The sequence below is a fragment of the Coregonus clupeaformis genome, chromosome 26, assembly GCF_020615455.1.
Source record: "Coregonus clupeaformis isolate EN_2021a chromosome 26, ASM2061545v1, whole genome shotgun sequence".
Taxonomy (NCBI): domain Eukaryota; kingdom Metazoa; phylum Chordata; class Actinopteri; order Salmoniformes; family Salmonidae; genus Coregonus; species Coregonus clupeaformis.
In genome coordinates this window covers 43,322,802-43,344,840 of record NC_059217.1, presented here as the reverse complement: position 1 = coordinate 43,344,840, position 22,039 = coordinate 43,322,802, and the positions used below count along the sequence as shown (strand labels likewise).

Sequence of the window (22,039 nt, the reverse complement as noted above, 5' to 3'; positions counted from 1 at the left end):
TTGATTTTGGATCAAAAGTATCCATTCTGATTTTGGATCAAAAGTATCCATCTTGATTTTGGATCAAAAGTACCCATCTTGATTTTGGATCAAAAGAATCCATCTTGATTTTGGATCAAAAGAATCCATCCTGAATTTGGATCAAAAGTATCCATCCTGATTTTGGATCAAAAGTATCCATCCTGATTTTGGATCAAAAGTATCCATCCTGATTTTGGATCAAAAGAATCCATCTTGATTTTGGATCAAAAGTATCCATCCTGATTTTGGATCAAAAGTATCCATCCTGATTTTGGATCAAAATAATCCATCCTGATTTTGGATCAAAAGTATCCATCTTGATTTTGGATCAAAAGTATCCACCGTCTGTCATATCAGGTTGTCCACCACCTAAGCCTGTTGGCCTACATTTTATCCCCTAATGTAGGGATCTATTCAATCCGTAGCGCTGAAGGTCCGCTTTGTAGCGCGATTGTCAATTAAAGGCAATCCCAGATCCCTGCGCGGTCGCGGAGGCTGCATTCACGGTAAACGCTGCATATGTCGGCTCAATAGGAAATTCCCTTTACATTTTACCTCTGATCTTCCGCGATACGGCTTGAATCCAGGCCTTCATCTTTTACCCTGACTCACCTCAGTCTATAATCCAGTAATCACTACCTTGCAGGTGGCCGGCAACATGAAGCCGACACTCTGTAGAGGTCTTTCACAGCAAACGGATTACAGTGCATTTACCAAAATGTCGCAGCCTGGAAAACTCAGGGGATGTATAGGAATCCTTATTAGTCTGCATTGGTCCTTAAAACAAAAGGGAATTAAATGCTTATCATCACACTTTTGAATTTAATGGGTAGAAATGCTGACATAATTATATCCAATCGGCACAGGGACATTCAGCATCATATATACTGAGTAGCCTTGTATTCTGTATTATATTTGCCCTCTTTCTTTGTCGGTGACTTCACACCCAATTATGTCAGTTCTCTACATTGTTCTCAGTGTCTAAGATATTGACCTGAAAACCATATGCTCGCAGCCCTTGTGATGGTGATTGCCAAACATTCTGAAATACTGGGCCACATATGTTACAAAGCCATGCAATTCTAGCATGTAAATAACATTTTATTTATATATTTATTATTCCCTTGCATTACAATACCAATAGCTGTTCTCAACTTTGTTCTGTTCTAAGAAGCTCTGACTTCAAGCCGCAGCCAGTAGACATTGGTGACCTATTTCCTATTCCAACTTTTGTTCTTGCCTTGACGCACTGTCTCTATAAGTGTCTGGCCCACATACAGGCACCATGCAGTACACAGGACTAAATCTCCCTGACTCAAAGACTGGATACTCTCCAGCAGGATGTCTTTGGGGCAGACTGTTCAGACTCTGCCAAGATTCTTAGTAGCCTCTTAAGTTGTTGACCTGTGCCAATGTTGCTTACGTCTAGAAGGATTTGAAAGCAAGCACAGGAAAGATAGACAAAAACACGTACTCTCTCCTCATGTTGTTCGATGTTCTTGCCCCTGTAGGACAACGGACTCTCCACCACAAAAGTGATGTCCTAGAGACTGTGGTGTTAGTCAACCCATCTGAGGATACGGTTGCTTCAGAGGTGCGTTTCTAGATTGAAAATACATTTAGGAAAATCTGGTCTTGTGCTTTATTTAGACCTATCAATCATTATATGTATTTTTAAACATTAATTGTCATGAAGATTTAGAATCTCATGCATAAAAACAAAAAAATCCTGAAAGAAAACAATTTTCTCTCACTGTGATATAAGTGGCATACCATAATGGCTTAATGAAATTGTAAAACATTTGATTAAATTCATAGCTTAACCAAGTGTTTCCCAACTCCGGTCCTCCAGTACCTCCAACAGCACACGTTTTTGTTGTAGCCCCTGACAAGCACGCCGGATTCAACTGTCAACTAATCGTTAAGCCCTCAATTAGTTGAATCAGGTGAGTTTGTCCGGGGCTACAACATAAATGTGTGCTGTAGGGGTACTGGAGGACTGGAGTTGGGAACCACTGCCCTAACCCATATAAAAAGATAAAAGTAATATTGTCTTTATCCTGTGCTGTGTCCTATAATTATCCTCTGTCTTGCTCTCTTCCCCAGATCCAGTCTCTAGTCACAGACTCAGCAGGACACAAGCTCCTGGTCCTGAGTGGGCAGCACGCAGACCACGGTGACCTGCTTCTCCAAAGTGGGGTTTTCACCTATCAGAGCTTCTCACGAGTCGTAGCTGATCCTGGGGTAAGCTTTTACTGTTCAGAACAGCCTTTTCTGGCATTGTTGACTCTAGTCTGTAGCACTGAAAAGCTTATGTAAAAAAAAAAAAAATGAAGATTAGATTACCAATGAAAAAACAAATCTTAAATATTACTCCCATGAACTGGAATTGTGGATGAAAATCATAACAGCAATGTCATTGAGCAATTTTTATACATCAGCACTGACCTTGGGGCTTGTCTCTGTCTGTCATTCTCCTGTAGGTCAGTGATTTGCTGGGCGAAGCGGCCCCCGAGCAGCGGGCCACACTCACTGTGTCCTGCCGTGCGGAGGTGGGCTGGAGCTCCCTGGGGCAGCAGCAGTACTTACGGGAGTTCCTGGAGTACAGACTGAACCCTGAGCCTGTGCTCCCCAAGATGGAGGGAGTCACAGAGTTCACAGAGTACATCTCTGAGACAGTAGACGTGCCTTCGCCCTTTGACCTCCTGGAGCCGCCCACATCTGGAGGCTTCCTGAAACTGTCCAGGCCCTGCTGCTATGTCTTCCCCGGGGGGAGGGGCGACTCAGCCCTGTTTGCGGTCAACGGCTTCAACATCCTAGTGGATGGAGGCTCTGAAAGGAAATCATGCTTCTGGAAGCTGGTCAGACACTTGGACCGCATCGACTCGATTCTACTCACTCACATCGGTGCAGACAATCTGCCAGGCATCAACGGGCTCCTTCAGAGGAAAATAGCAGAGCAGGAGGAGGAGCAGTCACAAGGTTCCACCAGCTACAACGACTGGATGAAGAACCTGATCTCTCCAGAGCTTGGTGTGATCTTCTTCAATGTACCCGAGAAGCTACGTATGCCAGAATCAAACCTAAAGGTCAAGCGCAGCATCGAGGAGGCCTCACTCACGTTGCAGTACCTCAACAAACTGGGAATCAAGCCAGAGCCTCTCTGTAGACTGGTCAGCAACCCTATTGAGCCCTTCACTCTTTTTCATAAGATGGGAGTGGGCAAGTTAGACATGTATGTTCTGAACCCCGTCAAGGACAGTAAGGAGATGCAGTTTCTCATGCAGAAGTGGGCGGGTAACAGCAAGGCCAAAACTGGCATCGTGCTGCCCAATGGAAAAGAGGGAGAAATATCCGTACCTTACCTGACATCAGTTACAGCATTAGTCGTCTGGCTTCCTGCCAATCCTGCAGAAAAGATTGTCAGAGTGCTGTTCCCTGGAAACGCACCACAAAACAAAATCCTGGAGGGGCTAGAGAAATTAAAGCACCTTGACTTCTTGCGATACCCAGTAGCCACACAAAAAGACATTGCCTCAGGAGCTCCACCCTCTGTTGTAAAACAGACAAAACTGAAGCAAAGGACAGACAGCAAAGAAAGTCTTAAATCATCTCCCAAGACTACCAAAGCCCCAAAGAAAGAAGCAGACGATGAGGTTTCGGCAACCACAGAGGCAAAGAGTGACTCTGTAAAAGAAGAGAAGAAACTGAAAGAGAATGAAAAACCCACAAAAATACTAAAATCCAAGACTGATGGACCAGAAAAGAAAAAACTATTGAAGGAGAAGTCCTTGAAAAAACACTCAAAGGAATCCAAGATGGCTGAGAACAAGGAAAAGAAAGAGATCAAGAAAGTCAAGAAAGATGACACAGCTAGAAAAGAAGATAAAAAAGACTCCAAAGTTGATAAGAAAAAGGACTCGTCCAAACCGGAGTTGAGAAAGATAACAAAACCTGACCTAAAACCCCTAACACCAGAGGTCAGAAAGACCCTGCACAGGGCAAAAGCGTCAAGTAAACCCAAAACCGACAAAAGCAAAGTCAAAGCGGCCAAGGCAGAGCCTGCTGAACCCAAACCTGAGGAACTAGCAGCAGATATCATTCAGCCTGAGCCACTACAGAATGGGGCTGATGAGGGCATGTCTGCTTCCTCCACTCCAGAGGATCGTACCAAGTTAAAACAAGATGAGATACGATCAGAGCCACCAGAGAGTGCAGTGGAGACACCAGCAGAGAAAAGCATGTCCGGATCCCCTACCCAGGAGGAGGAAAAAGAACAGGAAACTGTCTCTCAAACTCCACCGGGCACAAAGTCTCCTGAGAAGGGAGCAGCCACAGAAATGGAAGTTGAGACTGAATCTCAAAGCAAAGAGGACAAATTAGCAAAAGAGCATAAAGAAGGATTACAAGCACAGGATGTGGATATCTATGAGGATGAGGATGATGAAGATGAAGATGATGAAGAGGAGGAAAAAGAAGGCCTGATAGCAGAGAGGAAAACGGTAGAGGAAGATATGGGGATAGGGGAGGAGGAAGATGATGCAAAAGATAACGGACTAGACAGGAAACATGAGGTGGAGGAAATGGAGAAAGCTGAAAAGCCCACAGCTGTGGCGGTAACAAAAGAGGAAAGCGGAAAGCCCTCATCCCAGGAGGAGGAAGAAGATGTTGTTGAAAAGGCCGAGCTGGAAGAGGTAGAAGACTTAGACGTGATAGCTGATGAAGAGGTCAAAGACAAACCTGAAGCAGGAGAGAAAGAAACATTGGCCAAGAACTGGGAAAGCAAAGCAGTGGAACAGACTGCTGGAGCCAAAGAGGAGGATGAGGAAGATGAGGAGGGCTACATCTCAAATGTGGGTGGGGCTACAGCTGACATAGTATCAACACTGCAAGGAGCTGCTGCAGCCGAGCCTATCTCATTCATTCAAGACGAAACCATTCCCGGCTACTCCGAAACTGAACAGACCATCTCTGATGAGGAGATTCACGAGGAGGCTGAAGACAGGATACCACACCTCCAATACGAAGTGGGCGCATATGACATCTCTGTCCCAGATCAGACAGGCTCCTTTGACACCATCCACGGGATGAAGGAGATGCAAGCAGCAGCTATGGCTGATGTAACAGCCAAAGGTTTCATTAGTGGACAGGAGCAAGTATCAGTATTCACTAACATCATGTCTGCTCCCTTGGCTGAGGAGGAACTTGTTTCCTCAGCCACATCCATCACAGAGTATGATAAATTGTCTTCCTTCCCTACCTCTATTGCAGAGGACCAATTGGTGACTTCCGTCACTACACCTCAGACTGAGGAAACGGACAAAAGCTCACTGCTTCACGATACTATTAACAGCGTTCCCCTGGCAATTCCAACCGAGGCCACACATGGGAAAGAACACTTCCACTCTGCTGGGACCATCTCACCAACATCTTCCTTGGAGGACGACAAGTGCTTGAAGTCACCTCCATCCGAGGAGTGCCTGCCTGTTGTCTCTGATGTGAAGACTGAGGATAAGGTCATCAAGGCTCACGATGAAGAGGAAGAAGATGAAGACCAAACTCCTAACATTGACATTTCACTTGGAAAACTCCAGGAGAGCTATGCCTCTCCTCAAATGCTCAAGGATAGAGAATGGGATGTGGAAAAGCTCCCCGCCTCTGAGTCTCCTGTCTCCAAACCTGTTCAGGATTTGAAGCTGGATCACCCACCAGTTGAGGAGGAGGTACAGCTCTTTAAGTCCAAAGAAGACATCTCAACGGCAGTGCCTTCAAAACCCCTTTCACCACCACCCTCTTTCTCAAAGCCATTTAGGTCAGACTCAGTTACTTCGGAAGGTGAAGAGCGATGCTTCAGTCCAGACGACAGCACTGTGAAAATGGCCTCTCCCACACAGTCTGGACCTCCCAGTGCAACCCACTCTCCAACTCACTCTCCTCTTCATCAGTCGCCTGTGGAAGAAAAGACCAAAGGCTTCCCAGGACTGGCGCATCAAACACAGGAGGACGTTCAAGATTCAGCCACCAAAACCGATGATGAGGATGCAAAGAAAAATCGCACGGAAAAGGAAGACAAAGAAGATAATCATGAAGAACTAGATGCTGACATCCAGAAAGGAAATCAACATGAGTCAGACACACCACCATCTGGGGAGGAATCATTTGAAAAAGACTTGCCGGTTACAAAAGTGGAAGAAAAAGATGGTCTCTCCGCTTCCAAAGATGAGATCCAACAGAAACAGGTGACAGCTCCTCTTGCCTCTGAGTCAGTCACAAGGAAAGACGAAGCGTCCGTATTAGGAAAGGGATCTCTGACAGAAGACATTTCTAGTGGTAAGGCTATACTGAGACACAGTGATGAGGAGGATGATGATGACCATCAACAGAAAGAATCCAACGTGTGCAGTAAGGCTAAATTCCCAAAGGAGAAGGAAAGTAGCTTCTTAGATGATGACGACGGTGAGGATGATGATGATACTTCTGATGTAAAACCCATAAAACTGGACATGAAGGAGAATGAGACTGAAAAACATGACACACATGAGGCTGAAACCACCAAGGAAGAGAAGAAAGAAACAGAAACAGTTGGTACTACTGAAGCTGAAACCACCAAAGAAGAGAAGAAGGAAACAGAAACAGTTGGTACTACTGAAGCTGAAACCACCAAGGAAGAGAAAAAAGAAACAGAAACAGTTGGTACTACTGAAGCTGAACCCATCAAGGAAGAGAAGAAAGAAACAGAAACAGTTGGTACTACTGAAGCTGAAACCACAGAGGAAGAGAAGAAAGAAACAGAAACAGTTGGTACAACTGAAGCTGAACCCATCAAGGAAGAGAAGAAAGAAACAGAAACAGTTGGTACTACTGAAGCTGAAACCACAGAGGAAGAGAAGAAAGAAACAGAAACAGTTGGTACAACTGAAGCTGAAACCACCAAGGAAGAGATGAAAGAAACAGAAACAGTTGGGACTACTGAAGCTGAAACCACAGAGGAAGAGAAGAAAGAAACAGAAAAGGTTGGTACTACTGAAGCTGAATCCATCAAGGAAGAGAAGAAAGTAACAGAAACAGTTGGGACTACTGATGCTGAAACCATCAAGGACGAGAAGAAACAAACAGAAACAGTTGGTACTACTGAAACTGAACCCATCAAGGAAGAGAAGAAAGAAACAGAAACAGTTGGTACTACTGAAGCTGAACCCATCAAGGAAGAGAAGAAAGTAACAGAAACAGTTGGTACTACTGAAGCTGAACCCATCAAGGAAGAGAAGAAAGAAACAGAAACAGTTGGTACTACTGAAGCTGAACCCATCAAGGAAGAGAAGAAAGTAACAGAAACAGTTGGGACTACCGAAGCTGAAACCATCAAGGAAGAGAAGAAAGAAACAGAAACAGTTGGTACTACTGAAGCTGAACCCATCAAGGAAGAGAAGAAAGTAACAGAAACAGTTGGTACTACTGAAGCTGAACCCATCAAGGAAGATAAGAAAGTAACAGAAACAGTTGGTACTACTGAAGCTGAACCCATCAAGGAAGATAAGAAAGTAACAGAAACAGTTGGTACTACTGAAGCTGAACCCATCAAGGAAGAGAAGAAAGAAACAGAAACATTTGGTACTACTGAAGCTGAACCCATCAAGGAAGAGAAGAAAGTAACAGAAACAGTTGGGACTACTGAAGCTGAAACCATCAAGGAAGAGAAGAAAGAAACAGAAACAGTTGGTACTACTGAAGCTGAAACCATCAAGGAAGAGAAGAAAGAAACAGAAACAGTTGGTACTACTGAAGCTGAACCCATCAAGGAAGAGAAGAAAGAAACAGTTGGGACTACTGAAGCTGAACCCATCAAGGAAGAGAAGAAAGAAACAGAAACAGTTGGTACTACTGAAGCTGAACCCATCAAGGAAGAGAAGAAAGAAACAGAAACAGTTGGTACTACTGAAGCTGAACCCATCAAGGAAGAGAAGAAAGAAACAGAAACAGTTGGTACTACTGAAGCTGAAACCATCAAGGAAGAGAAGAAAGAAACAGAAACAGTTGGTACTACTGAAGCTGAACCCATCAAGGAAGAGAAGAAAGAAACAGTTGGGACTACTGAAGCTGAACCCATCAAGGAAGAGAAGAAAGAAACAGAAACAGTTGGTACTACTGAAGCTGAACCCATCAAGGAAGAGAAGAAAGAAACAGAAACAGTTGGTACTACTGAAGCTGAACCCATCAAGGAAGAGAAGAAAGAAACAGTTGGGACTACTGAAGCTGAACCCATCAAGGAAGAGAAGAAAGAAACAGAAACAGTTGGTACTACTGAAGCTGAACCCATCAAGGAAGAGAAGAAAGAAACAGAAACAGTTGGTACTACTGAAGCTGAACCCATCAAGGAAGAGAAGAAAGAAACAGAAACAGTTGGTACTACTGAAGCTGAACCCATCAAGGAAGAGAAGAAAGTAACAGAAACAGTTGGTACTACTGAAGCTGAACCCATCAAGGAAGAGAAGAAAGAAACAGAAACAGTTGGTACTACTGAAGCTGAACCCATCAAGGAAGAGAAGAAAGTAACAGAAACAGTTGGTACTACTGAAGCTGAACCCATCAAGGAAGAGAAGAAAGTAACAGAAACAGTTGGTACTACTGAAGCTGAACCCATCAAGGAAGAGAAGAAAGTAACAGAAACGGTTGGGACTACTGAAGCTGAACCCATCAAGGAAGAGAAGAAAGAAACAGAAACAGTTGGTACTACTGAAGCTGAACCCATCAAGGAAGAGAAGAAAGTAACAGAAACAGTTGGTACTACTGAAGCTGAACCCATCAAGGAAGAGAAGAAAGTAACAGAAACAGTTGGGACTACTGAAGCTGAACCCATCAAGGAAGAGAAGAAAGAAACAGAAACAGTTGGTACTACTGAAGCTGAACCCAACAAGGAAGAGAAGAAAGTAACAGAAACAGTTGGTACTACTGAAGCTGAACCCATCAAGGAAGAGAAGAAAGTAACAGAAACAGTTGGTACTACTGAAGCTGAACCCATCAAGGAAGAGAAGAAAGTAACAGAAACAGTTGGTACTACTGAAGCTGAACCCATCAAGGAAGAGAAGAAAGAAACAGAAACAGTTGGTACTACTGAAGCTGAACCCATCAAGGAAGAGAAGAAAGTAACAGAAACAGTTGGGACTACTGAAGCTGAAACCATCAAGGAAGAGAAGAAAGAAACAGAAACAGTTGGTACTACTGAAGCTGAAACCATCAAGGAAGAGAAGAAAGAAACAGAAACAGTTGGTACTACTGAAGCTGAACCCATCAAGGAAGAGAAGAAAGAAACAGAAACAGTTGGGACTACTGAAGCTGGGACTACTGAAGCTGAAACCATCAAGGAAGAGAAAAAAGAAACAGAAAAGGTTGGTACTACTGAAGCTGAAACCACAGAGGAAGAGAAGAAAGTAACAGAAACAGTTGGTACTACTGAAGCTGAACCCATCAAGGAAGATAAAGATTTGAAAGTGAAGGAAAAATATGATATTCATGAAGCTGAACCCATCAAGAAAGATGAAGATTTGAAAGTGAAGGAAAAATATGATATTCATGAAGCTGAACCCATCAAGAAAGATGAAGATTTGAAAGTGAAGGAAAAAGATGATATTCATGAAGCTGAACCCATCAAGAAAGATGAAGATTTTAAAGTGAAGGAAAAATATGATATTCATGAAGCTGAACCCATCAAGAAAGATGAAGATTTTAAAGTGAAGGAAAAAGATGATATGCATGAAGCTGAACCCATCAAGGAAGATAAAGATTTGAAAGTGAAGGAAAAATATGATATTCATGAAGCTGAACCCATCAAGGAAGATAAAGATTTGAAAGTGAAGGAAAAATATGATATTCATGAAGCAGAACCCATCAAGGAAGAGAAGAAAGAAACAGAAACAGTTGGTACTACTGAAGCTGAACCCATCAAGGAAGAGAAGAAAGAAACAGAAACAGTTGGTACTACTGAAGCTGAAACCACCAAGGAAGAGAAGAAAGAAACAGAAACAGTTGGTACTACTGAAGCTGAAAAGGAGAAAGAGGATATTTGTGGGGCTGAGCTCATCAAGGAGGAGAAGTGTGAACCTACGAAAGAAGAAAAACAGAAAGAAATAGAGAGTATATTAACTTCTAAAGATGAGCTAAGCTCTTGTATCTCTACCTCTAAAGTGGAGACAGCCTCAGTCTCCACCACTACACAACAAATAGTGCAAGAGAAAGATACCTTTGTGGCTGAACCCATGAAAGGTGAGACGAAAGAGAAGGATGATACTTGCAAGACTGATGCCATCGAGGAGCAAAAGATTGAGAGAGAATGTCCTCTTGTGTCTGAACCCATGAAAGATGAGACGAAAGAGAAAGATACTTTTGACACTGAACCGACTAAAGAAGAGTACAGAGAGAAAGAGAAGGGTGATACATGCACGGCTGAATCCACCCAGGGAGACAATAAAGAAAATGATTTGTTTTTTGAGATTGAAGTCAGTCAGGAAGACAAAATGGAGAAAGATGATACTCATGTGGCTGAAGTCAGTAAAGAACGGAAGATGGAAAATGAGCAAGAAAAAGATGATACTAGTGATTTAGAAGACGTCAAAGATGAGGAGAGAGAGAAAGATAGAGATGAAGCTGACAAAGTCAAAGATGAGAAGAGCAAGGAAGAGACAGAAAAATATGATTCTCATGAGATCGAACCTGCTAAAGAGGCGGAAGAGGAGGTGCCAGAGAAATATATACGAGAGGCCTTACAGCGCACCACACTGACAAGAACAGTAGAGAAACTAGAGGTGACGTCTGCGACAAAGCTTGAGTCTACATTTCAGGTTCAGTACTCAGATGGAGATGAGGATGAGGAGGAAGAGGAAGACAAATCCATTTGCATGGCTGGTGCAGGCTCAAGACCTTTATCGGTGGAACCTAGACAATCAGAGCACAACGTCATGTCTCAACATCTGCTCTCAACTCAGCCATCAGAAAATGTGCTTAGTGACCAAACGAAGGACAGCTACTCTGAACAGACCACTGGGCTTGTGTCTTCATTACCGAAATGGGAGGCCTCTCCTGATAAAGACATCAAAGAGCAGCATAAAGATCGACAACATAGACTCTCCCCTGAACTAGAAAAGGACAACAGGACAACTGAGACCACATCAAGACCGCATCTCAGCCAAGAGCCCACCATTGGTTTCCCTATCTTGAAAGAGGAGCCAGTCTCTGCTATCTCTACCACCAAAGAAGAACCAGTCTCAGACTCCAACACTACAGACAGCCAGGCTATAGGTTCAACACTATCAAGCACTGACAGCCAGGCTATAGGTTCAACAATATCAAGCACTGACAGCCAGGCTATGAGTTCCACTCTCTCTAGCACCGATTGCCAGGCAGGTGTGGAGGAATCCACCCAGCATGAAACACTGCTGCCTTCTATGACAACAAGCAAAGAAGCATCTAATATGGATGAAAAGACAAAGCATGTTTTTCAAAAAGGAGAGGAGAAACCAGGCAAGGAAGCTGAGAGGGAATTGGAAACAGAGCGGGAAGTTGCTTCTCCAGGGCACACACACCCTTGTTCATATTTTCTCTTGGATAAAGATTCTGCTGAGTTTCCGGAGGAAGTGGGCCACATTGACGCTACAAAAGCAGACAGTGCCTCCGAAAAAGTGGAAGGTTTTGATAAAATGACAACAGAGAAGGAGGCTATCAGTGTGAGCTTGCAAGAACAAAATCAGGGCTTTGGTATGTCTAAGTATGAACCCTATGAAAAGCACATTTCAAAAGAACAGGCATCAGACTATAAAGAAGACAGTGAGGTTTCTATAGAGTTTGATCGGTCAGCACAAATTGGCATTGATGATAATAGGAGAGCACGGCAGGCAGATGCTGCACTCTACTCAGAGGACGAGGAAAAAGAGGAAACGCTGTCATTCAGCAGAGTTGATTACACCCCGCCCCCTTTCGCAGAGAGCGAGGGAAGCCCCAGTTGCAGCCCAAGTGCCTTCCCTGAACACAACGACAAAGAGAAAGGTCAAGAGGAAGAGAGTGATAGGAAGGAGGGACAAGCTATGCCACATGTGGAAAACAGATTTGCATATTCAGAGACTCAAGACAACAAAACCACCCCTAAAGCTGAGCCATGCTCATTTGCGTTCAGTCTCAAAGAAGAGAAACCTGAAAAAGTTGAGAAAGACGAAATGAAGGACGATGCCTGGTCAGCCCCTCAAACATCTACAGGAGAGATGGACAAGGCTGGAGCATCTCCCAGTTTAGAGGAGTATCTGCCGGTCCAGTCAGGCAGAAAGGAAACAGCCTCTCCCTCATGGGGCCAATCCAACCACAGTGCCCAAGCTACTGCAATGCCTTTTGAAGACGTCCCTGAGAAGCAGACAACAGAGAAGGAAAAAGATGAGCCAGTGAAAGACAAGTTGGATTCATCGGACAGTGAGAGAGGAGACTCTCCCTCTGGTCGCTACTCACCAGCGGAGAAAGACATGTTACCTCATCAAGCTTCGCCTAAGGAAAAGGACAATCAGGCTACTGCTGCCCCCCTGGCCGCATATTCAGGACATCTCATAGATGATAATGTTCTTGCGTCGGAGTACACTCAAATTGGCAGCTCTATCACCAGTAAATCTACAATGGGCTATTCTGAGAGAGAAGACACTCCGGACAGTGTAGATAAGAGGCTACTGGTGGTGGGAGAGGATTATGATGATGATGATGATGATGAGGAGGATGGTGAAGATGAGGAGGAAGAAGAAGAAGAAGCCAGTGATGTAGATGTGGAGAAGGGGGCGAGAGAGCAGTCTGAAAAAGAAATCTGTAAAACTACATCGGATGATACCACGCCTTCTAAACATCTTGTTACAGAGGAAGAGGACAAGAAGGCCCTCTCACCCGAACCCAGCCTCCTCAAAAAGGAGGAACCTTCCCATTCAATTACCAAAAGCAGCCCTCCACTGGCAGATACTGCAGATTCCCTTTTGAAGAATTTAGTTTGTGCCTCGCCACTCCAGTCTGGCAGTTCCACTGCGATGGAACAAACAGGATCTGGAGGATATCCTTCTGAATCTTCAGAGTATTCTGAGGACAGCCAGCTGGGTTTAAAGGGGGAGAGGTTTGACAGTCCTGACCTATCTCTGCCCACCAAGTCCAGTGAAGATAAACATTACAGTCAGGGAGACATTGAAGCTGAGAGGCACAGAACCCCAGATACTGCTAGTAGAAAACCGGAGGAAGCTCCTTCGTCTTACCTCCCATCTGCCTCAGCTTCTCTATCAACCAGCCACCAGTTTCGAGAGGAGGTAGAGACTCCCGTCACAATGTCTAGTGCCCCCTACAGGATAGATTCTGAGGGTGCTTCCGTCAAGTATTCTTCTTTCAAAGATGGAGACTCCTCAGTCAGGCACTCAATCCTCTCAACCTCAGGGGTAATGTTAAAGGAGGAGTACCTAGAAGCCTCTGAAAAGCTTACCTCAACAACTACAACTACATTCAGTCTGAAACAAGTCTCTCCAGTCTTAGCTACTCCAGCCAAAGACACCATTCAACAAGACACATCATCCAGCCCTGAAATGTACAAGGGTCAGACCTCTGATACCTTTTATAAACTTGAGAGCATTGTTGAAACCAAAACCATAACGTTGTCTGCCGGGGCTTCAGAACCATCAACCATATCCACTTCAAGGGCTCTCTTTGATGTTTCCCCATTGCAAAGAGCTGACTCTCCTGACAGAGAATCCCAGGGCTCAGCGGGCAGCAAAGAGTCCTACACTTATGAAATGGAGGACAGTACTCTTCCATGCCGCATTGAATGCCAGAAATCTTCAGTGACAGAGCCAAAAGAAGGCATGCTGTCCATGACTGAGACACACATGGTCACCATCACCTCCAGTACAACCACAACAGTCACCCAATCTGATGTGGTGACAAAACCACAGGAGTCAACTGAAGCCTCTTCCAATGGGCCTACTGAGGTTAGCATGAGTGCCCAAGAAGTCTTCGGTGGAGCTAGCAAAGCCTCTTGTGCCACAACGTCAGATCTGCCTAAATCAGATCTGCCTAAATCTGATCTGCCTAAATCAGATCTGCCTAAATCAGATCAGAAAAAGGAGGAAGAAGAAGAGACAAAGAATGAGAAAGATAAGATGGAAATGAAAGATGAGGAGAAGAAGGAGAGCAAGGTAGAGACCCTAAAGGAGGACAAGGAAATGCCAGATCAGAAGGAGGAGGATGAGGAGAAAGAGATGGATGAGAAGGAGAAGGAGGAGGAGAAGAAGAAAGACAAGACTGATGAGGAGAGTGAGAAAGAGAAGGAGATGAAAGAGGGAGAGAAAGACGAAGTAGAGGATAAAAAAGCAGAGAAACAGGTAGAGAAGACGGCCGAAAGGAGGAGGAGTAGCTTATCTGACTGGGAACTCATACAAGGTCCAGGCCCAAGCTCCCCTCCAGGAGACGACAAGGAAGAAGATGAGGAAGCGTACGAAACAGAAGAAGCAGAAGAAGCAGAGGAAGAATATGGTCAAGAAGAATGGCTAGCTCCAGGCCAGCCCATCCGTCTGTCCACAGCAGAACATGCCCACAATACGGAGGCATCTGCAAAAGCGGATGGAGAATCCAGTCGTCCCACTGACCTGCATATGGAGCCTACCTCCTCATCCCCCCCTGGCTACTCCTCATGTGACTACAAACACCGCAAAGGAGAGATCTCCCCATCCTTCATCAACCCCAGTCCACACGCCCTCTCCAGCGATGATGACGAAGACGACAAAGAGGGTGATGAAGATGACTGCGAGCAACACTCGGTCAAGAGGAGGTCTCACAAGCAGAAGCGACATCTCACTCAAATTGGAGCTACTGGAGCTGGAGAGGGGTCGCAACCAGTTTCCATGCCTCCTGGTGGCATGGCAACTGGACTCGGGGTGATGCTAGCTGGAGAGGAGACGCCCCCCACATCAGTGAGCGACTCGTTAGCGTCACAATCTGACTCGGACGTACCTCCAGAGACAGAGGAGTGCCCGTCGATTACAGCAGAAGGAAACCTGGACTCAGACGAAGATGCAGAACACCTGCCAGTGGATAAACTATCTGCCTCCGCCACAGGAGGGGGCCACCAACCCCCCTCGCCCAGATCAGCTGCGAAGGTCCACGACCCCCCACCTGCCCCTATGAAGGACCCCCTCCCCCACCCGCCTCACCCTGACGTGTGCATGGTGGACCCAGAGGCCCTCCCTAACGACCAGAGCAGCACAGAGAAACTTCTCAAGAAGGACCACAAGACCACCAAGAGCCTGCGGAAGGGCCTGGGTAAGCCTAAGTCTGCGTCCCCAGCCCGGAAGGGGAAGAGGTCCATCACCCCTGTGAAGCAGGCCTCCAAGGACTCCTCGCCTCGATCAGCCTCTCTGAGGAGGAGGGACACGGAAAGGAGCTCCAGGCTGACGCAGAAGTCCGAGGGCCTGGGATCCAGGGGGGACCTACACACTCCAGGGAAAGGCCTGGTGAATGGCGTCAAGAGCAATTTGGGTAAAAATAAAGAATGATGATATGACTCCATATTCTGTAGTAGAGGAAACTTAAAAAACTTCAAAGATGATAGAAATGTAATGCCTTGTAACCTTACATTTCAAAAATCATCCTCAATGGCTTGATGACACACACTTCCCCATTCTAATTTACCCTTGATTTACATAGACATAGATGTCTGAGTTTCCCCCCAGTCAAACAGGGGAAATGTCATTAGTCATTCTGAAGTCATTAGAGACTTCTACAGTTTTACATTATGGTCCTCCTCCTCCAGGTACCAACTCCCAGAAATCTAGTTCAGCCGTCCCCCCTGGGCCTCCAATCTATGTGGACCTGGCCTACGTGCCCAACCACTGCAGTGCCAAGAACGTGGACCAGGAGTTCTTCAAGCGGGTGCGTGCTGCGTACTACGTGGTGAGCGGCAACGACCCGGCCGGTGGAGAGCCCAGTCGTGGGGTCCTGGATGCCCTGCTGGAGGGCAAGGCCGCGTGGGGCTCCAATCTTCAGGTACTCTATGTCTTTATCTTAGTCTCTCTCTGTCTGCATACATGCGGTCTCTGCTGTTTTTCCACATTGTTTGTTCATTTTGTTTGACTTTTCTTCACATTCTGTTTGACTTTTCTCCACATTGTTAGTTTTGTTTGGACTTTATCTCCACATTGTTAGTTCGTTTTGTTTGGACTTTTCTCCACATTGTTAGTTCGTTTTGTTTGGACTTTTCTCCACATTGTTAGTTAATTATGTTTGAGTTTTCTCCACATTGTTAGTTCGTTTTGTTTGGACTTTTCTCCACATTGTTAGTTCATTTTGTTTGGACTTTTCTCCACATTGTTAGTTCATTTTGTTTGGACTTTTCTCCACATTGTTAGTTAATTATGTTTGGACTTTTCTCCACATTGTTAGTTAATTATGTTTGAGTTTTCTCCATATTGTTAGTTTGTTTAGTTTGGACTTTTCTCCACATTGTTAGTTAATTATGTTTGAGTTTTCTTCACATTCTGTTTGACTTTTCTTCACATTGTTAGTTCATTTTGTTTACAGGTACTCTATTTCTTTCTCTTAGTCTCTCTCTGTCTGCATACATGCGGTCTCTGCTGTTAAGTAAACGTTGTAACTTTTTTTTCCACATTGTTAGTTCATTCTGTTGGACTTTTTTCCACATTGTTAGTTCATTTTGTTTGACTTATCTTCACATGTAGTTTTTTATGTTTTTCCTAATTTTGTTTTGACTTTTCTCCACATTTCCATTTAGCCTGTGCTTTCTCGCTGCGGAGACATTCTGCACCACTGCTAATCTCAGGATCCAGAGGGATATATTCAGAATCACTGATCTGAATCACTTGTAAAATGGAAAATTGCACACTTGGTAGTGTAAACAGATGCTTGAAAATGCTTTAGACAATGTATGCCATTGTTTACAGCCACTGAGACGGACATCATTATTTGACCATTCACAATGTAACTGTCAATGTTGTTCTAGAGTCATTTGCATTCTGGCAGTTTTCATAATGACGATGATGTCCACTGAACAAGGAGTATTTCTGTCTGTAATGGAGCCCTTTTGTGGGGAAAAACTCATTCTGATTGGCTGGGCCTGGCTCCCCAGTGGGTGGGCCTATGCCCTCCCATGCCCACCCATGGCTGCGCCCCTGCTCAGTCATGTGAAATCCATAGATTAGGGCCTAATGAATTTATTTAAATCGACTGATTTCCTTCTATGAACTGTAACTCAGTAAAATCTTTGAAATTGTTGCATGTTTTTTCAGTATTATTAACATTTCCTGTTGAGTATCGCACAATATTCCCGGTTGGCAAAACTGGTTGCAATAACATCAGTATGACATATTTTGTGACATCATGGTCAGGTTGTATACTGGTTGTAATATGACCAAAATGTCTTACAATTATTTTCCTGGTTGGTTATAATCTGCTTACATGATGTATTCTTACATTTTAGTCATTTAGCAGACGCTCTTATCCAGAGACCAGAAAAAACTGTTCATGACGTTATGCTGCCTAATTTTGACCGGCTGGGCTGATTGCTTGATCAATGTATTGGTGAATTTTGACCTGATACATGTCCTCTCTCTCTAAAACCTAGGTGACTCTGATCCCTACTCATGACACGGCGGTGACGCGGGATTGGTACCAGCAGACACACGAGAAACAGCAGGACCTGAACATCATGGTCCTGGCCAGCAGCAGCACGGTGGTCATGCAGGACGAGTCCTTCCCTGCCTGCAAGATTGAGTTCTAAGTTCTCCTGCTTCCCTTATCTGTAGCACTCCATCTTCGGATGTAGAGGTCCTGTGCTACTCTCTATTCTCCCATAGCCTTCCCTTCTGTCAGCTCTACACCCTGCCCTCTCACGATGTAAGATTCCATTGCATTTTGCTGTCGTCTTCAGCTTGTGCACTGGCTTCCAACTGGTCAATGTTATCTGACAACAGCCACCTATGTCAGGCAGAAACATTGCTAGAGTTTTGGGTCCATGGTACCTGTACAAAAGTATTTGTTTTAATTACGCTTTCCATTTAAACAACATAACTGCGCGATAAAAACACCTTTTTATTAGATTTGGTCTTAAACAATATAGTTTTTTCACATATAACCTCCCCAACATGCACATATTGTGATCACGCACGTCATCTGTGACGAGGATGATCCTCAATAGTTATTTCAGCTTTCAAATCCTACTGCACCCCAAATCCACATCTAAAATGGACAACACTTTGAAACTAAAAGTGCTATCTTAACAATGTATTGATTTGTCTGGCGTTGTTGGGGCATCTAGTGCCTAATGCTCCATTAAGATGGTGCACAGTTAAGTCACATTCAACATGTGAAACTTAAAACAGTCTTACTTATTGTCTTAAACTCAACAGAGAAATACAAAATGAAAATAAAATGTACATATTGCTTATCCAAAGGGCCAAAGTAAGTGCCAAAACACTCGAGGTAAGACCGTGGCTGTGTCCGAAATCTAGCTTGCCTACTACTTACCTAAACTGTATACTAATCGTACTACATACTAATTACAATGTACTTAGTAAAAACATATGCAGTAAGCAACAAATATCAACATACTACTCATCCATACTGAGAAGGCGTCATCGAATGCGCTATCGCACTTGTTCCCCGCCATTCGTTAATTTTTTTGTAGAGCGGTGTCGAACGAGCATGGGTGTGAAAAAACTATTCACTTCAATAGTGTGCAGCAAATTCTACCAGAACAACAGCCTAAATAAGTATGACATCTGGGCATTTCAAGTATACTCGATTTTTGAAATTACACATACTATAAAACTTTTTTTTCGCATACTCAAAAAGCCTACTATTTAGGATGCAAGTATGGATATTCGGACGCGGCCAGTGTTAACGCTCTCCAAAATAAGTCCAAAACTGTTACAAGATGGAACAGTTACTTGATCTAGCATGTACGCAGACTACGCACAATGTTGTATAATGGTTGTATTTTAGTAAGTATCCTAAGCTGAGGCTTTGTTTTTTCGTTATGAGACATTACTCCTGTTAGGAGATCTTATGTAAGATGCAGCCTCTCTATGCTAAAACGTTTGGCTTTCTCAGTGCTCTAACTACGTCAACTGGTGTTACAAAGGACTATTACCACATAGCTTGTTGTGAAGCTTTAGGAGGTGCCTGAAGGTGCCACTTTTAGTTTAAATAACTAGCTAGCTTTTAGGAATTATTTTCCTCAGTAGCTGAAGCATGATGCTTGCATTTAGCTCAGACTCCTTCCTCGAGGAAGTAGAGGGTTTAGTCCTTGCAGTCTCCAAGTAGTGAGTAGCCTATAAACGTGTTCCAATACCTTACCGTTTGGCTGTGTGTTTGCTGAAGTGAACGTTACACTGTAGGCACCGGGCAAAGAGATGGTACTCCAATGTTTACCATATTTCTGCTGGATGTAATAGTTCTTTATGAATATCTGAAGCAGTGGAGGCTGCTGAGGGGAGGACAGCTCATAATAATGGCTGAAACGGTGCGAATGGAACAGCCTCAAAACACCTGGAAACCATGTGTTTGATACCATTCCACTGATTGGCTCTAGCTGTTACCAGGAGCCCGTCCTCCTGAGATCTGAAGCCATTATCATGGTCTTTATTGGTTGTGTTAGATTAATTAAAACATACAGTATAAACATGATATATTGATAAATGGAGTGATTGTGTTTTAACACATTAGAGAAGAATGTTAAATGAATGCAGCTGATTGGTCGGGACAGAGGCAACCGAGATGAATGTATGGAGTATTAAGTTTGACGTTTTCTCCCGTTTTAGTTATATTATACTGTCTGTATGAAACTATTTAATGAAGCGATGGAAACTGCAGTGATCTTCCATGGCGAATGTAGCAATAGAGTCCGTCCCACTGAGCCTGGGTTGTGTGCAGGTTGTGTGGGTGATGACTGCGGTGGTAGACAGTCGCTCTCATGTGCCTTCTGGTTGGGGTATGTTGGTCAAGAGAAGGGTTAGAGTAGTATTATGAGGGCTTCTCTTTCATAGTAGCCATTGTGGAGACGGGAACCTGGATCCAGGGATAACACAATAAACTGTGGAGAGGGGAACCTGGATCCAGGGATAACACAAGAAACTGTGGAGAGGGGAACCTGAAAAATGCAACACTTTAGAATACAAATCAATAGTTGTTGTCCAGGAATACTGTCTAGTCTGATCCATATGGATGGATGCTCTATATGCACACAGTTGGTAGATGAAAAGGTCATTAGCCAGCACATTTTAGATTCAGTTACATCAGTTTATTGCTGGTTAGCGTTTGTCCCCTATCTTAAAGTGCCACCCAGAAAATGCATCAGACAATAACGTGATCAAAGAGCAAGAATGCACTTTTCAGAGGGAGAAGAGGAGGTTAGGAGTGGGGCTGTGGTTCTAGTGAGAAAGAGGAGGTTAGGAGTGGGGCTGTGGTTCTAGTGAGAGAAGCACACGTTTTATTTTTCATTGTTCTTTACCATAACGTGCACTATGGTAGCCTTTGATTTTAGAATAGGTAGCTAGAGCAAGCACTCCATACTGTATGTGAAGAGGTTACAAAAATAACGCAGGTAGCTATTTATCTAATAAATAAATAAAATAAAAACCTTGGTAGACTTTAACCCTAAGATCATATTTATCAAACGAACATGAACGTGATGGTTGTTGATTGTAGTGGGTAGAGATGTGGCATGTGTACCACAGGTCTTACAAGTAGAATTACGTTTTGTGTTGGAAGCATGTGCTTGAGTGACACACACAGAGACAGGGACAGCATAGTGTGTCTTCAAAATGACCGTGTGCAGTGGGTATTTCTGTTGGTTAGTAAGAGGTGGAGCTTCTCACTTTGTCGCACTGCTCATTGGAGCTCATTACAAAACGTGATTCAGATTTGTGTTCAATTCCATAGAGCTTATAGTCACTTTTGGATTATTTTATTGTACTTTTCTGGTAGTTTTTTTTGTAGTTGTATTAATCAAATACATTTATGCATAAATCATCAGTATTATATTTTTTTTATTGATTTGAATCGTTTTTCAATACTTCAGTTACATATAGGACTAACAATTATGATTGTCTCTTTTGTTTACATTTCTTAGATTGTATTTTTGAAAAGACGACTGGCTAAAAACGTATTTTATAATAAGCGTCAGATTTATCATTTTTTGCTTAGTGATTCTTAAATGTAACGTGTTTCTCTTTAGAGCTGCTGTGTTGTGTGTTAAGGGGCTCCTGAGTTGAGGCCAGAGAGAGTGGACTGGGTGGGGCAGACGGAGATTGCTGGAGAGACTGTCTATGATTCATAGTCATGGGCTCCCAAGTGGCGCAGCGGTCTGAGGCGCTGCATCTCAGTGCTTGAGGCGTCACTACAGACCCCCTGGTTCGATTCCAGGCTGTTACACAACCGGCCGAGATTGGGAGTCCCATAGGGCGGCGCACAATTGGCCCAGCGTCGTCCGGGTTTGGCCGGTGTAGGCCGTCATTGAAAATAAGAATTTGTTCTTAACTGACTTGCCTAGTTAAATAAAGGTAAAATAAAATAAAAAATAAATAGTCTGCAGACAGACAGAGATCCTTTACATCGACCTGCAAGGGGGACATTCTCCCCCTCTATCGGATCCAGAACCTAACTGAGTCTCCTCTCAGGCTAAACCCATAAAGCCACAGTCTGCAGCCATCTTGCGCTAGCCTGAAAACATATTGCGCTAGCCTGAAAACATCTTGCGCTAGCCTGAAAACAGTGCCATCTTTGTCGTTTTTCTGAACTTACTCAAATGTAAGCTGCTATAATAGTCTGCAGGACAGCTTCCCCCAGGTCTGTTCCTAGCCCGGCCCACTCTCTGACTAGCAACGCAGCAGAGCTAGCCAGACTCGCGGCTCCGGGTGAATGGTTTCTTTCAGTATTATTGAGATACTCAATTTGTAAGCTTCAGAGTTAGTATGCACTGCAAATGCGTTGATATGCCATGATATGTCAT

General features: G+C 44.0%; 1 protein-coding gene across 1 annotated transcript; it reads left to right on the top strand.

The window, feature by feature from the left end:
- Positions 1-1,083: 1,083 nt before the first annotated feature.
- Positions 1,084-21,448, top strand: LOC121540107 (microtubule-associated protein 1B). Its single transcript, XM_045207637.1, has 6 exons — positions 1,084-1,615; positions 2,128-2,265; positions 2,505-14,276; positions 14,331-15,552; positions 15,827-16,059; positions 17,654-21,448. Exons 1-6 carry the CDS (start codon positions 1,505-1,507, stop codon positions 17,807-17,809), a joined length of 13,632 nt encoding a protein of 4,543 aa, XP_045063572.1. The 5' UTR covers positions 1,084-1,504; the 3' UTR covers positions 17,810-21,448.
- The last annotated feature ends 591 nt before the right edge of the window (positions 21,449-22,039 follow it).

Bases quoted from the DNA above. Each gene is read 5' to 3' on its own strand.
- LOC121540107 (XM_045207637.1), top strand. From the start codon at position 1,505: ATGTTGTTCGATGTTCTTGCCCCTGTAGGACAACGGACTCTCCACCAC. The intron at 15,553-15,826 runs GTAAAAATAAAG...CTCCTCCTCCAG, and splicing joins TGGCGTCAAGAGCAATTTGG to GTACCAACTCCCAGAAATCT. The intron at 16,060-17,653 runs GTACTCTATGTC...TCTAAAACCTAG, and splicing joins CGTGGGGCTCCAATCTTCAG to GTGACTCTGATCCCTACTCA.